At 35.7% G+C, this 15365-nt stretch overlaps 1 protein-coding gene across 1 annotated transcript in view; it reads left to right on the forward strand.

The window, feature by feature from the left end:
• Window positions 1-815: 815 nt before the first annotated feature.
• ASAH2 (N-acylsphingosine amidohydrolase 2) overlaps window positions 816-15365 on the forward strand; it is a 426905-nt gene continuing 412355 nt past the window's right edge. The window contains exons 1-2 of the mRNA XM_044056416.1: window positions 816-906; window positions 8399-8548. Of these exons, the coding sequence (XP_043912351.1) occupies window positions 853-906; window positions 8399-8548 (204 nt within the window). The 5' untranslated portion in view covers window positions 816-852. The remainder of the gene's footprint in view (window positions 907-8398; window positions 8549-15365) is intronic.

Raw genomic sequence — 15365 nt, forward strand, 5'->3', positions numbered from 1 at the left:
GTAATCACTGTACATCAAATGTTGTCTCTACCCACTACTATAATTTCTATGTTTTTCTGTTACTAAATATATGTATTTGGAGCTTTTCTCTCCAGGCTTTGCTGAAAAGAAGTCTTGCATGACCTGGTAACCAAATGCAAATAAAAAAATAAATTGATTTGAATTAAACATGGCGAACAATAGGCATATTAACAATTCAAGGGTTATGATCCTTTGGTATTCTCTTTGTACTTAGTCATATATTTCTGGCCATTTGTATACCTAACCTTACTGCAGATTATAATTGTTAATCTTGGTAATAATTCATGGCTAACTGCGGAATATCAAACCCTCTAATTCCACTTCCATGAGTTGTTTGGTATGGCTGCAGTTTGCATAATCCAAATGGGAATACATTATGGATTGTTATATGTCTGTTTATCCATGTATGTGTGTATATTTATACACATTATGAGAAATATATGACTCTTTGTAAATGAATGTTATATAGTTATGTACTTCATTCTGTACATTATGATTTTTAACTTGCAGACTGACCTTTATTTCATAGTATGTCTTAATTACCATCATATATGGAATATTATTCTAGTTATATGTTTTATATGCTAATTTTATATGCACATCTACATGCAGACATTCATTTTTTTATGAGATTTTTTACACCTTTAGCCTAAGTCATAAATAAGAATCCTTTTAGTAAGCCCACTCATCAGGATAACAAATGAATGAATAAATAAAACTAGTTACAAAAACCCACAATGTTGCAGAACTGCAGCTGTGCGTGTAAACTTACTCATGTATTTCTTTGTTTTAGATACTAAGCCTACAGACAATCCTTCACATAGTTATTACATGATTGGAGTTGGCCGAGCTGACTGCACAGGTCCTTTGTCAGATTTACCTTTGGTATGTATGTTAACTTCTAACATGAAAGCAATTTGTATTTGCTTGTATTGCTCATATGATTAGGTACATTGTGTAGTTACAATTATGTTTGTGAGTGGTGGGTTGAATGAGGATGGAACAGAAAACTTGGATGCCCTTGCTGTCATAACCTAAGACTAATTCCAGTTTAGAATTGTTTTTCTAGGTCAGTGTTTTATAGGCCTGTAGTTTTACTCCACAGTTTCATTCACATTACTGTTTGCTTACAGTTTTAGAAATGCATTCATTATATTACTGCATCAATTTTGATACTGTAATATCAAATGCCTGTGACTGGACTTATTCATGTACCACAAATTCGGAAGATTGTTTTGCTATATTCCTCCCAGCCTTCCTTGCCTAGATTTACTCTTAATTATAAAGGATTCAATGAGAAGCATACATTTATTTTTCATTTAGAAATAAAAGCTTACTTATCCCAAAGCTATATATAAGAAATTATGCCTTCCATCTGACTTGAGGTCTTTTAATGGGCAAGAAATAAATGACTGAGGACTACAGAACCTTCTTGAAATTGACAGCAGGAACAGCTATAATTGCAAGGAGTCCCTAAAGTAGTGGTAATAAACAAGTCAAATAAGAATCATTAAAGAAAAATAAGTAATAAGAAATTCCTTATAAACGTAAGGGAAGCATTTGGAGGTACTGGGAGTGATGGAATAGGGTGGTTGTTGTACAAGAGATAGTCTGAAAATGAAGACCTGCTTCACCTTTGCCACCTCACTGAGTATATAGAATATTTTTTAGTAAGTACATCTATCCAAAACTTGAAGGAATGTTCTTCTGCATACAGACTACAATGGCCACCAACATAAATATTCCTAAATCTATCCGTATTAAGGCAAATTTTGAGAAAAGTAGCATCTGGAAAGATAGTGATGGTATAACTATGGCATGATACTGCAAGCAGAACATCTCCACAGTTTGGGTTGTGTGTTGAAATGGATTAGAACCTCTATTGAGGCAAAGTATGGAGAAAATGATGATTACTTGATACCTCAGTTTAGAAACCCACAGGGAGCTGGCACAGGATTCCAAAAGAGAAAAAAAAATATTTTAGATTATTTTTTTCTCAAGACTATAGGTTCAGGAGAGAACACAGATGAAAAGCTAAGGCCCCTGTATACAGTTATGACAGGGGTTGATAAGAAGAAATTCCTAAAGAATGTAGAGCAGTTACAATGTGTAGGGAGATTAATTTCAATTCCACATTGGAAAAAGCAAAGAACCTGTTATGGAATAGAACATAACAGAATGGTGCACTAGCATGTTGAAGAAATGTAGTACAACTTTAAGGAAATTGAACAAAATCACATTCACTTGTAATTAGGATGTGTGAAGATAAGTAATAATAGTGTATTTAATATGATAAGCTTATAAATGTTTTAACACAGGACATATAATAGGAAGGCTTCACTGGGGTACCATCTGTGGGGCTGCAGATTTACTAGAAAGACTTTCAGCTGTTCAAGAGGGAAATCCCTTTTGTCACAGGGACAGGGTACCATCTTGAAGTCCCAAATCCTCATTTTTGTTAGATTAATACTATATAACTCATGTTAACTTAAACTCTGCTTTATGGAGATCGTGTTCCCAAATGGTTTTCTGCTTCAGATCTGCTATCCACAGCTGAGAGCATGTGATCTAGGTAGTTCTTTACAGAGTACTGTCAGACTGAATAGTGCCAGCTGACACGCATCAGTGATAATTTTGCCTTTTACATTTTTTTTTTATTTAATTAATTTAATTTTTTAATTAAATTTTTTAAATTCTGGCTGCAGTCAGGGTTTTCTAGTTAACATGTGACAGAGCAGTTCTTCTGAAAACAGAATTCTTTTATCTGATATCCTAATAACATGGCTGTCAAATACCTTAACAATGTGGTCTACCTTTCTTTATCCATTTTACTCCCCCTGTGCAAGGGGGTTGTACACATTCACATTGTGCATTGTACTATTATTCCTGCCACAGGGATTCATTTCCTTCTGCTTGCTCATTTACATTGTTGCTTTTCTCCCTTCCCTTATGTAAAGGGCTAAACCGCCTCCCTCTTATGCTGTTCCTTCATGTGTGTTATATTTCATACCTCATTCTCAAGTATCAGGCTCTTTGATGCCATTCATCTTCTGTCATAGCCATTAGCATAAGCACTAGTCCAAGCACATTTTTGGATCAATTCCAGCAATGCTACCCACTACTTTGTTTTCTTTCTTTTCCCTTCCCGTGCCTCCTCCTTTTTGTATACTGGTCATGCGTTGTCTTTTTCAGTTCCCCACTACTTTGTTTTCTTTCTTTTCCCTTCCCGTGCCTCCTCCTTTTTGTATACTGGTCATGCGTTGTCTTTTTCAGTTCCCCAGTACTTTGTTTTCTTTCTTTTCCCTTCCCGTGCCTCCTCCTTTTTGTATACTGGTCATGCGTTGTCTTTTTCAGTTCCCCACTACTTTTTCTTTCTTTTCCCTTCCCGTGCCTCCTCCTTTTTGTATACTGGTCATGCGTTGTCTTTTTCAGTTCCCCAGTACTTTGTTTTCTTTCTTTTCCCTTCCCGTGCCTCCTCCTTTTTGTATACTGGTCATGCGTTGTCTTTTTCAGTTCCCCAGTACTTTGTTTTCTTTCTTTTCCCTTCCCGTGCCTCCTCCTTTTTGTATACTGGTCATGCGTTGTCTTTTTCATATTTACTACAGAATTTATTTTTATCTTGTTTTCATTACTTATGTCACTAAATGGTTTTATACTGTGCTAGGGGAAGGTCCAGGATTCCACTGGTGTATTTCTATGATTCTTTTTATTTCCACCAAGTGTTTTAAGTTTCTAATGCTGTGACAGGAGTGGACCCCATTTTTGAGTCAGGGTATGATTAGAGTTTAATAAATTAGTATTGATTCAGTATTTGATGGCCAAGAGTGCTTTTCTCAGCACCCACAATGTACCTAGAATTTCCTCTTTCTGCAATTCATATGGAGTTGCATGCATTTTTTGTTAGCCCTCTTCCTCCTAGTACTATTTGAACTGTGTCTCTTGCCCTACGTTGCTCTAGCTTCTGCTTGCAAATCCTGGTGTTTTATGACTTTCTGTCTTTCTGTATATAGGAGACAGTCAACAGATACAGAGGAAGAACATCCTGAGTTAAGAACAGCAATAATGTTTCTTGTGAACATTATTGGGTAAAACTTAATGCTGGTTTTGTTGTGAAAACATCTTGCCTGCTGTTTATGATTTATTTACCCTGTTTCTGGCCTCATGACATAACAAAGATTTTTATCAGTTTTGGATTGTGATATACAGCCTGAACGTGGTCTCAATTTGTTATCATAATGAAATGGATGAGTAGTTTACATCTGAAATATTATACTTCTGGACGGACGTGATATGATATGGTATAACCAGGAACATAGGCCTGAAGAACACAACAGCCTAATATAGGTCCATACTGATCAAGAGGGACCAGCTAGTTTGTTTTAATACATAAATTCTAGTCAGATTTAATCATATTCCTATAAAAACAGAAATGCTAGGCTTTATGCTATATATATATATATATATATATATATATATATATATATATATATATATACACACACACACACACACACACACACACACACACATATATATATATATATATATATATACATGTCACCATATACCCAACATGGGTACTACATTTAATATTGTTACAGTAGTGATTGCCTCTCATACTTTGATTACAAATATGCAGTTTTGAGTTTTTCACTCTAAAAGTTGAGATTGCAACATCTTGGGTGTCCCCCCTCCCCAGGGAGACAAAGTGCAGGGAATGTGGGGGTGCAGTCTACATGTAGTGGGGTACAGTGTGGCTTGCTTCCTGCATGGAAGCTTTTGTTGTTTTCTTCAGTAATCTGTACTGAGGATCACAGTCAAGCCATTTTGGTTTTGTGATAAATGTTTTATGATTCAGTCGCACACCATCAGACCTTTAAAAACCTAGAAAAGCATGAGGTTTGTTATTGATGTTATTGACCATTGTTCCATTGCTAGAGAATGGTTATTGATGTTATTGACCATTGTTCCATTGCTAGAGAATGGTTATTGATGTTATTGACCATTGTTCCATTGCTAGAGAATGGTTATTGATGTTATTGACCATTGTTCCATTGCTAGAGAATGGTTATTGAAGTTATTGACCATTGTTCTATTGCTAGAGAATGGTTATTGATGTTATTGACCATTGTCCCATTGCTAGAGAATGGTTATTGATGTTACTGACCATTGTCCCATTGCTAGAGAATGGCTATTGATGTTATTGACCATTGTCCCATTGCTAGAGAATGGCTATTGATGTTATTGACCATTGTCCCATTGCTAGAGAATGGTTATTGATGTTATTGACCATTGTTCCATTGCTAGGGAATGGTTATTGATGTTATTGACCATTGTCCCATTGCTAGAGAATGGTTATTGATGTTATTGACCGTTGTCCCATTGCTAGAGAATGGTTATTGATGTTATTGACCATTGTTCCATTGCTAGAAAATGGTTATTGATGCTACTGATCATCTTGATTTGCACAGGAATGCCACCTAGCCATGTTTTTGTCATCCTTGTCAGTTGCTCTATTATGTTCTACATCTGTTTTTTTCCTTCTGGCTACAGCCTAAATGCCTACACTACTTCTTGGCACCACCCCTTCTTTTCACCATAGTTTAAAATTCAGTCATTGAACTGTACCTTTTTAGATTAGCTGTAACACCATTGTACCTTCTAGGCTAATATGGAGCAACATGCTAAACACTACCAGGTTATCCCATCTTTCCAGCAATGCTAAGTCCTTCTTCCTTGTCCATTGCCAATAACCAATCACTGAACTGCCTTAACATATCCTTCCCCAGTGTGCTGGCTGCCAGCACAAGTAAAATCTGAGATTGCTACCTTTATCCTCTTATCTTGGCAAGTCTCTAAAATTTCCATGTTCTTAGTTTGCTAGCACCTCAGCTGTCTCCACTGATAGGTCATTAGTGCCTACATGCACAGCAAAGTGCATCACTTCTGATGGAGTCCAGGCCACAAGGCCTGTTTTACTACCTGCTGTGATTTATACTCCTCTTTCCCCCTTTGTCAAGAACCTTAATCTTTTGATGGATGACCTTCAGTAGCCAAACCGTCTTCTCTGTCCCTACACTGGCAGTCATCTTCTTCATTTTCTTCCCATGCCACTACCCTCCTGTTTGTAACCTTCCCCTTCAGTTCTACCATCCAGACCCTCATCACCATCTGTGATTCATGCCTCCCTGCCTATGCTGCTGTTGACCACTTTCCTGTCATTCTTGTACCCATCTTATAGACCATCTCAGCCATTCTGTCTCTGCCTTTCTTAGGCCTTCTGATTGACTAAAAGTCCATGGCCACTGCCCTCCTGCTGTCTGTGACAGTTGCTCCTGAATGGTCATATCAGATGGTGTCTCCCTATTATCAGTTTTCATTACTCTCTACACCTATGCTCCCAGTATAGCTTTTTTGTCTCTTTTTTCTTTCTTTTATGACAGCACTTCCCACTTTCTCCTTTTACCTTATTCCTCTAATACCTATGTTAATGTCATCTTGCCCTCTTCTTTTACCTCTCTTTCCCCATACCATCTAGTCTCTTGGCCTCCTAGTGTCTTCTGCTCTCCAGCACCTCTCTGCCCTTTCTCAATAGCCAATCTGCTACCACAGTTCCTATATTCTCCCAATAAACTCTATTGATTTATTGTAGACTCCACATCGTCTACCTTCCAAGAGCTTCCCGAGTCGAACAGCTGTCCTACATTCTGAACACCTACCAGGGAGTTTTGTAACTTTTCTCATTGGGACTCTATTGCTCCTCATACTCTTCTGTTTTTGTATATCACATTTTCTTCATTTCTATTGTCACTTTTATTACTTACACGTACAGTTGTGTACCTATGTTGACATTTCTACCTCGGATGTTATCCCTTTTCAGCTAAGCAAATGCCAGAAAAGTGAGAAATTAAAGGATATTTAAGAGCAGAAGTTTGAAAATTGTCATTTAGAAATGATATGCTAGTATTAACTTAGACAAATTTAATCGGCTTTTAGCAGCAGTATTTTCACATCTAGCACTGTTCATATTCTAGACACAGGTTATTTTATACTGCCTTAGCCCTACTTCAGAATAATATAGTATATACGTGTGTGTTGGTATTGTGCTTGCAAATCTTCTCAAAATTAATTGATAAGTGGACAAATACACTTAAACAGAAGGGTGTTCGGCTTACAGTATAAAGCACTGCATTATATTCTGACTTAGCCTAATGAAATGTATGCTTGTGGGGTTGCATTATTTTGATGGACTGTGCTACTGTCATTGCATACTCTGGTGGACACGTGCCATACTTCACCAAGCTGTCTTGGAAACATGCTGTCAGTATAACTCTGCCCTGATTTCGAAAGACCTGCTCTCAGTGTAAGCGACTTAATTTGGTGCAAGGCTTATCTGTAAACAGGCTTAAGACAGGGAACAGATTCCAAAATGTCAGCTCATTGTGGTCGTTTACATTGAGCAAGTCATGTTGAATCGGGCCCATTTAAAAAAAAAAAAAAGTAAGATATTTCTTTTTAAGTAATGTCATTATATAATACTCATAAATTATGTTTTCCTGTGATTAGTGCATGTTTATGCAGAATTGCCATTATCTGATCAGTCAGGCTTGTTTGTCATCATGACCATATCACAGTCCACACCAAGCATGATTTATTATTTAAATATTTAGTGAGTCAAGTTACACACATTCATGGTATTAATTTCATTTAAAATTATAATTTGAGTCTTTTGTGTTTTGAAGCATATATGATAATATAGATAAAGCAGGTAGATTTACTGACAATATATGGTTACAGAAGAAATAAAATTAAATAAAATGGAAAGGAAGCAGCTCAATGAAAAATGTGTCAGATAAAATACTTTTATAAATACATTGCCTTCAGTTTACTTGCACTGCTGTTTTAAGACTGGTGTTCATGTGACTAATTTTATGTCAAAAATGTTTTTTCCTAAACTTTGTACTTAACAGAAAAGGAAAGATTGTAGGTAACAAATATTGATATAAGTTAACCCCTGCACACTTCTGTTCAGATAAAGTAAATGTGTGTATGTGTGTGTGTATATATATATATATATATATATATATATATATATACACACACACACACACACACACACACACACACACACACACACACACACACACACACACACTGTCATTATCCATTATTCTGTTAATTCCTGAGTTAATACAGAGAGCATTCAAAATGTATTTCCGATTTTGGACTTAATTCCTTGACTGCATATGGCTTTGCTTCTAATTCTTGAAGTAAGTGGCTGAGAGCAACCTAATCCTCAGTGGAATGTTTGTAGAAAATACTGTATTACTAAGTAGTTGAAAAAACTGAACAATTATCTCTGCTATTTATTGTTTAGATGGGTTATGCCAGTCCAGATCAGTCTGCAGGAGGAATCCATACACGTTTATACAGCAGAGCATTCATTATAGTAGAACCAGAAAGTGGCAAACGAGCTGTATTTGTTAGTTCTGACATTGGAATGGTTTCCCAAAGACTAAGACTGGAGGTAAGTGTAGTATGTTTCTCCTTGACAACAGTTATATCTCTGGGGAGATCACAACTGTGAGTCTGACTAGGTAGCCAAGTTTAGTGGCATTACTTTGTATTGCTTCTGAAGTTGCTTGATTCCAAAAGACCTCATATCATCCCAGTAACAAACAGGATTATAATTAAGATGGTAACATATGCCTCAGTTTGGTGAAGAATGTATTGTCCATCTTCTAAATAGCTAGGACTTTGAAGTGGCTATTGTGCTGCATTGATGTTAACCTTGAAGACCTGAGCTTGTGCATTTTGCTATATACAAGTTAAAAACGTAGCCTTATTTGATCACATACGGGTTAAGTTTAGATAAAAGGATGGTTTATAGGTGATTTCTTGTTTTATTAGAGATGTATCAGTCTGCCCCATACAACAAAAATTGACCCCACTCTCCAAAAGTACTTCATTTAAATTTGTAACTGTTTCATTCATAATAGAGTTTTTTAATCATTCAGAATCAGTAGTAATGGGGGTGTGGGGTGTGGAACCTAGATGGCCAGCTGAGAGCAGTGAATTTTGAGAGCTCCATAAACAAGTATAATAATATAGGAAAATGTTATTTTCAAGTTTAAAACACCAGAAATCTATAGATAAACTACTAGACTACATAAATATAAATTTTGGTGGTGATGTACAAAAGTTTTCCTGTCAAGTAACTTGGAGATATATTGAGCCACTAAATATGAACAACTCAAGCAGATGCTGCTTTGATAAAAGAACTGCAGTTGATGACACCTACCTTACAGGAACTATCTTTGAAGATGGATGGCTTTAAAAATGACTTGGAAAACCTCAAATTAAATTCTCAAAAACAGACTGATACTCTGAAAGAACTGTTACAGCAACACCATACAAAAATAACAAATATAGAGACTTCTCTAAATGACATTGAAGGGAGACTCAGAGGAAGAATTCCAAAAATAATTTCTGCTTAAACAGAATACATGGCTGCTTAACAAAATAGATGACGTAGAAAACAGGGAAAGGAGATACAACATGAGGATCTTTGCTCTGCCTGAAAACACTGAAGGAGAAGAAGACATTATTTTGTTCTCAACAACCTGGATTGCTGAATTTTTAGACTTGAAAGAGGGACTTTCATTTTAAATTGAAAGGGCACATAGAGCACTGAGGAAACCTGCTTCTAACTCAACAAATACACCACCTAGATCCATTGTTATAAAATTTCTTTCCTTTCTGGACAAGGAACTAATAATAAAATATGCTTGGAGAAAAATCACCCTTAAAATACAATCAAAGCCTGATAAGGTTTGACAGTGATTATTCTTCCAGAATACTAGAACAAAAGAAAAAAGTCTGGCCAGTAATAAAACTGTTGAAACAAAACATTAAAGCACAGCTGGCCTTTCCAGCCAAGATAAAAAAATACTTTTTGCCAATGAGTTGAGAACCTTTAATCACTTAGAAGAAGCTACTATATTAATTAAAAACAACAACATGGTGTCTATCCCAGAAGAAATGGAATGGATGACCCCTACTCTTAAATGAATAAAAGAAACAATTCCTTGGACTGATGCTAGAAAGAAGAAACAAAAAAACTGATTCCAAGATAGCTGTCAAAAAAAATAACTCTTACAACTACATCTCTCAAAGTATCAACTGATATATGATACTTCACTTACCTGTTTTTATTTTAAAAAAAGGAGGGATTCTTAATTGAGAAACAGTAATTTATTCAGAATGCTCAGAGTCCAATAATTCTTCACAAACAAATGTAGGTCAAGATGGGTTACTATTTACATTATATATAAGCCAAACAAAGCAACATATAATACAAACATAGAAGTTTCTATTCCCCTACTTGAACTCAATTAATACTTATCTTCATTTTTCATTGATTTTTACTTATAATTTAAGTAATTAACTAATTCAGCAAGGTACCATTCAACAGAGTTCAGGCTCAAATGTAACAAATTGACATCATATATAATAGCAGTAACAGCAGAGTGTTTTGAAAAAATATGTTATCATTGAGAATAATGCCTTCAGTTAAAGTATGATTTAGAAACGTCATGTATATCCTGGGTAAATAATAGTAGCAAGCTCTTAGTACAAATGTCATCATTATTCTGTCTAAATATAGTTAATATCAGTTATGGCAGGTATCACAACTATGAGTGCTGTTTGATCAATCCTCATATGGTGTGCATGGATGCAGCTGTGTCTGGCAGCTAGTAAAATGTCATTCTGTCTAAACATAATATGAATTATGGCAGGTATCATAGCTTCGAGTGCTGTTTGATTAAGCCTGACATGGTGTGTGTGTGGATGCAGCTGTATCTGGCAGCTGTTATATGTTGCTGTTTTCGTCTCTGGGAAGTTGTGGGTTGCGGCTTGTGATAGAAGTTTACTGATGCTTGTGTATTAGAAAGAGATTTGTTGTTTTAGCCTGGATCCAGGGGAAGGGGGTGGATAGAACTATAATTTGAGATATTTTGGCAGAGAATCGTTTATTTGTACATCTGCTGAGTGAGAGGTGGGAGGGCTGGAGAAGTGTCTCTCTTGTTGTGGCAGCTTGGTGGGAGGTTTTTTTTTTTTTTTATCTGTTTGCTCTCTATTCTTTTCCTGGCTGCTGCCTTGCTGAAAGGGAGGGAATTTAGGCTTGAAGTTGCAGTGAAGTGAAACTTTGCTTCAGGTGCATCGTGAGCCTCTGGTATGCAGTACACAGACACATTAACAGAAACAGATGCTCCTAGGTTGCTATGGTAATGAAGACAGTGATGATAATGCTTAACGGCTCTGAGGAGCCTCCGAGATGATTCTCGGGAATGGTGTTTTTGGTTTTAAAAAAAATATATAATAAAAGGGCTGTTTTAAACCACATGTACACATAATGATGATCTCACAACACTTCATTTAGCTCATTAAGTTGCTTCTTGATTAAAAAAAAACACACACTAGCTATGTAATGTATGATTTTAGTAAATCTAGACATGAAATATATAATCATCATATAAGATGAAGCAGTCTGCTGAATTTAGATATTAAAGACAGGATTTAATAACATGGGCTTGTGTATAATAACACTACTGTCTTAACTTGTCATAAATAACATACACTACATTGAACATCAAGGGGAAGCATGATGATTTTCTTATACAAATACATATGCATGACAAGTCATGTAATTGCTTTAACTTGAATTGTAGTTTTTGTAACCCATCTTGATCATATATAACACTCAAGCGGTTACCAAGGTAACTAATGTTTTATACATGACATCAAATTGACAAAGTTGGTCAAGAGAAACAATAGAAGCTTGAACTTGAAAGGTCACAGAATTTAAAAATCATATTCTGAACAAATAGCATTAAATTGGCAATAGACAGTTTAATAATATGGACTTGAGTATAATGCCACCACTGTTTTAACTTGTCATAAATTATATACACTATATTGAACATCAAGGGGCAGCATGATGTTTTTCTCATATAGGTAAATGTGCATAACAAGTCATATAATTGCTTTAGCTTGAATTGTGGTTTTGTAATGCATCTTGACCATACATAATACTTAAGCTGTTACCAAGGTAACTAATGTTTTATACACAACATTAAACTGACAAAGTTGTTCAAGGGAAACAATAGACGCCTGAACTAGGAATGTCACAGAATGTAACAATCACATTCTGATTAAATAGTATTAAATTGACAGTAATCACTCAGATTAACCTTTGCTGATTATACAAAATAGAATGCTTCCATTTAAATCTAAAAACTTTCAGTATATGCCATAAAATGGGAATTTATGAGTATGGAAAGGGAACTTGTAATCATTAATCACAATAAGTGAATTTGTTGTTTTTAACCTATAATTTCACTCATTTTATAATAAGAAGTAACAGATATAAAAATCCTTGTGTGTAAGAAATGGAGGGAAGAGGGAGACACTGATAATTAAAATGCTCTAACTTTCATCAATGTTTACATAAAACAAACTTGATGCTTTAAGTTAGCAACAAACAAAGTGATTACTTAAATGCTGGTAAACAATGAAATATAACTTCTGATATATCCAGTAAAATACATTGTATTATAAACATTAGGTATAAATGTGTGGAGGTGTCCGATACAGATCCTGGTAGCCCTAGGCAGGGAACCAGCGCTAAAGAGAACATCAACGACCGGCTTTCACGAGTGGAGGGTCAACTATCACAATTGGTGGCTATGCTGAATCAAAAATCAGTTACAAATTATACTTTTAACCAAGAACCTTTTAGGTTGATTAATTCTGGATCATTTGGGCAGTCTTCATTACCTGGAAACCAGGAGGCGTGGTTACAGGATGAACAAGGCATCATTGCATCTTCTTTGGGGATGCAAGAAGATGTAATTTATGAAACAAACAGTTCCGGCCCTCCGAGGAGTAGAGAAGGACAGCGGGCTATGGTAGATCCAGCTAATACCCCCATCCTTCAGGGGCTAGAAGGAAACAACAAGTTCTGAGAATGGATGAGAGCACAGTGATTGAACACAGAGACCTTGGGACTGAGCAGACCGCAAACGAAAGATTAACGGACTGTTACTGGGGTAGGGATAACGATGTTACAAACTGGCTTCAAACAAATAGAATTTTTTCTAATTATGTTTCCCTTACTCATACGGGTGATGTTCCTAAAGTTAATAGTTATAACACCAACGTTAATAATTTGTATGACTTAATGATGAAGTATAAATCCCTAGGCATTGATAATAACTATTTACAAGAATGTGTGGGGAAAGGGATTATTCCCAAGGGACTGCGAATTTATAAATACCCCAACAACGTTGTTGAGGGTGGGGATTTTCATGTGGAACTTTTAAAAATTTTTAATAACTGTGGATTAGAGATTGTAAAGTCTATCATTCGTGAGAATGAGAGGGTAATGGAGAAATTGTTGTTTGATATAGAGAAAACTAATGAATTGATAATTAATGATTTACTATTCACAGTAGAAGAAGAAAAAATGAAATATTATGAAAGTAAAAACTGAAGACAAATGTAGGTATTTGTATGACAGAAAATGCAAAAAAATGGATCGTGATATAATGGAATATGAGGACAAAGTTAGTTACTCCAAACCCAAACATAAGGGGTATAATAAGTACGCTGGAAATACATTTCCGGAAAGGAGTAATGTCCCCCATGAAAGGGATTTCAGAGGGAGAAAACCGATGGGGGAAGGTTTAAAACATCAATATTACCATCAGAAAGATAGGTACGACCTCGAGGACCCCCATGATTTTCTGGAACTTGAGAGGTCAGAAAGAATTAAAGAACAAGGTCCTGTTAATTATTATCAAAGCTACAAGGGTGGGTACCCAAACGGGAGACGATATTGAGCCCAGACAAGAATTGGACAGACATTCCCCAGTTTAACACAAACAACCAAATTATAGTTTGTGATGGCAATACTTTTACCACAACTTTAATATTTTTAACTATAGTGGGTTGGAGATCACCCCCACTTACTTTAAACTTTTTTGTAAAGGTTTAACATTTGTTCCTACTTCAACTGAGGACATTTCCCAGACTTTAATTGATTTGAAGTTGTTTTTACGTAAAAAAAAAAAAAAAAAAAACTGGAACTAATGTTTAGCTATCCAACAGAAGGAAATAAGCAAGTTAATACACAGAATAAAAAGAAAAGTACATATAATTTGCCCCTCCACCCACAATTGAAAAACTTTGAACTACAGGTGGAAAAGGAACTTAGAGTTAGTTGTAGGAATAGTAGGAATCAATTTAATCTTACAGAGGAAGTATACCTACTTCTCACCTCTCTTAGAGATAATCAGTACATTAGGGTTATAAAGCCAGATAAGGGTGGGGGAGTAGTTATTATGGATAGTATTTTATAGTCTGCTAAAATGTTTGACATGCTTAATGATACTAACAGATACTCAAGAGTTTCGAGAAACTAGATAAATGTGGCTCATGGAAGAATAGACTTTGTTGAGAGAACTATTAGAAGAAGGGGACATTAATCTCGACACATATAATTATTTACATATAGATGAGCCTAAAATTACATCCATCTTCGGAATCCCGAAAGTCCATAAAAATTGTGATGATCCACCACTTGGACCTATAGTGGCTGCCACGAGATCTAAAACTTATCCCCTGGCTAAATTTTTGGACAATCAATTAAGCAATTTATGGACAGAGCGAGCAGGTATACTTAACAATTCATGGGACTTTCTGAGGACTATCAATTATAGTCTGTATGTGGAAGACATGTTATTTGTTACTTTGGATATTTAGGACTTGTTTAATGTAATACCTCATATTATTGGCCTAGAATGGTATGAGGAAAGCATTAAGGTTCAAGGGGGTCATAGATAATGATCAAATAAGTTTACTTTTAGAAGTAATGGACCTAGTATTAAGAAACAACTTCCTCTTTTTCGAGGGGGAATTTTTCAAACAGAGTGGGGTGGCTATGGGAGCAAGTTGTGCTCCCATGTACACCAACTTGATGCTTTCCACTTGGGAAGAGAAATATATCTTTCATTCTGATTACTCGAAGTATTGGAGCTACTACTGTAGGTATTTGGATGATATTTTTATTTTCTGGGTAGGACCAGAGGAAGAGTAACATAATTTTATAAAATACATTAATGGCACCACTGATTTTTTTAAGTTCACGCACCATATCTCTAGAGATAAGCTGGAATATTTGGATGTGACTTTGGAAAAAAACACAGATTTTGTGTACTTTAAATCCAATGTATTTAGAAAAAGTACCTTCTCCAATTCATACTTGTTCTTTACCAGTGCCC

This window comes from Protopterus annectens, chromosome 14.part0, assembly GCF_019279795.1.
Source record: "Protopterus annectens isolate FY-2018-M chromosome 14.part0, PAN1.0, whole genome shotgun sequence".
Taxonomy (NCBI): domain Eukaryota; kingdom Metazoa; phylum Chordata; order Ceratodontiformes; family Protopteridae; genus Protopterus; species Protopterus annectens.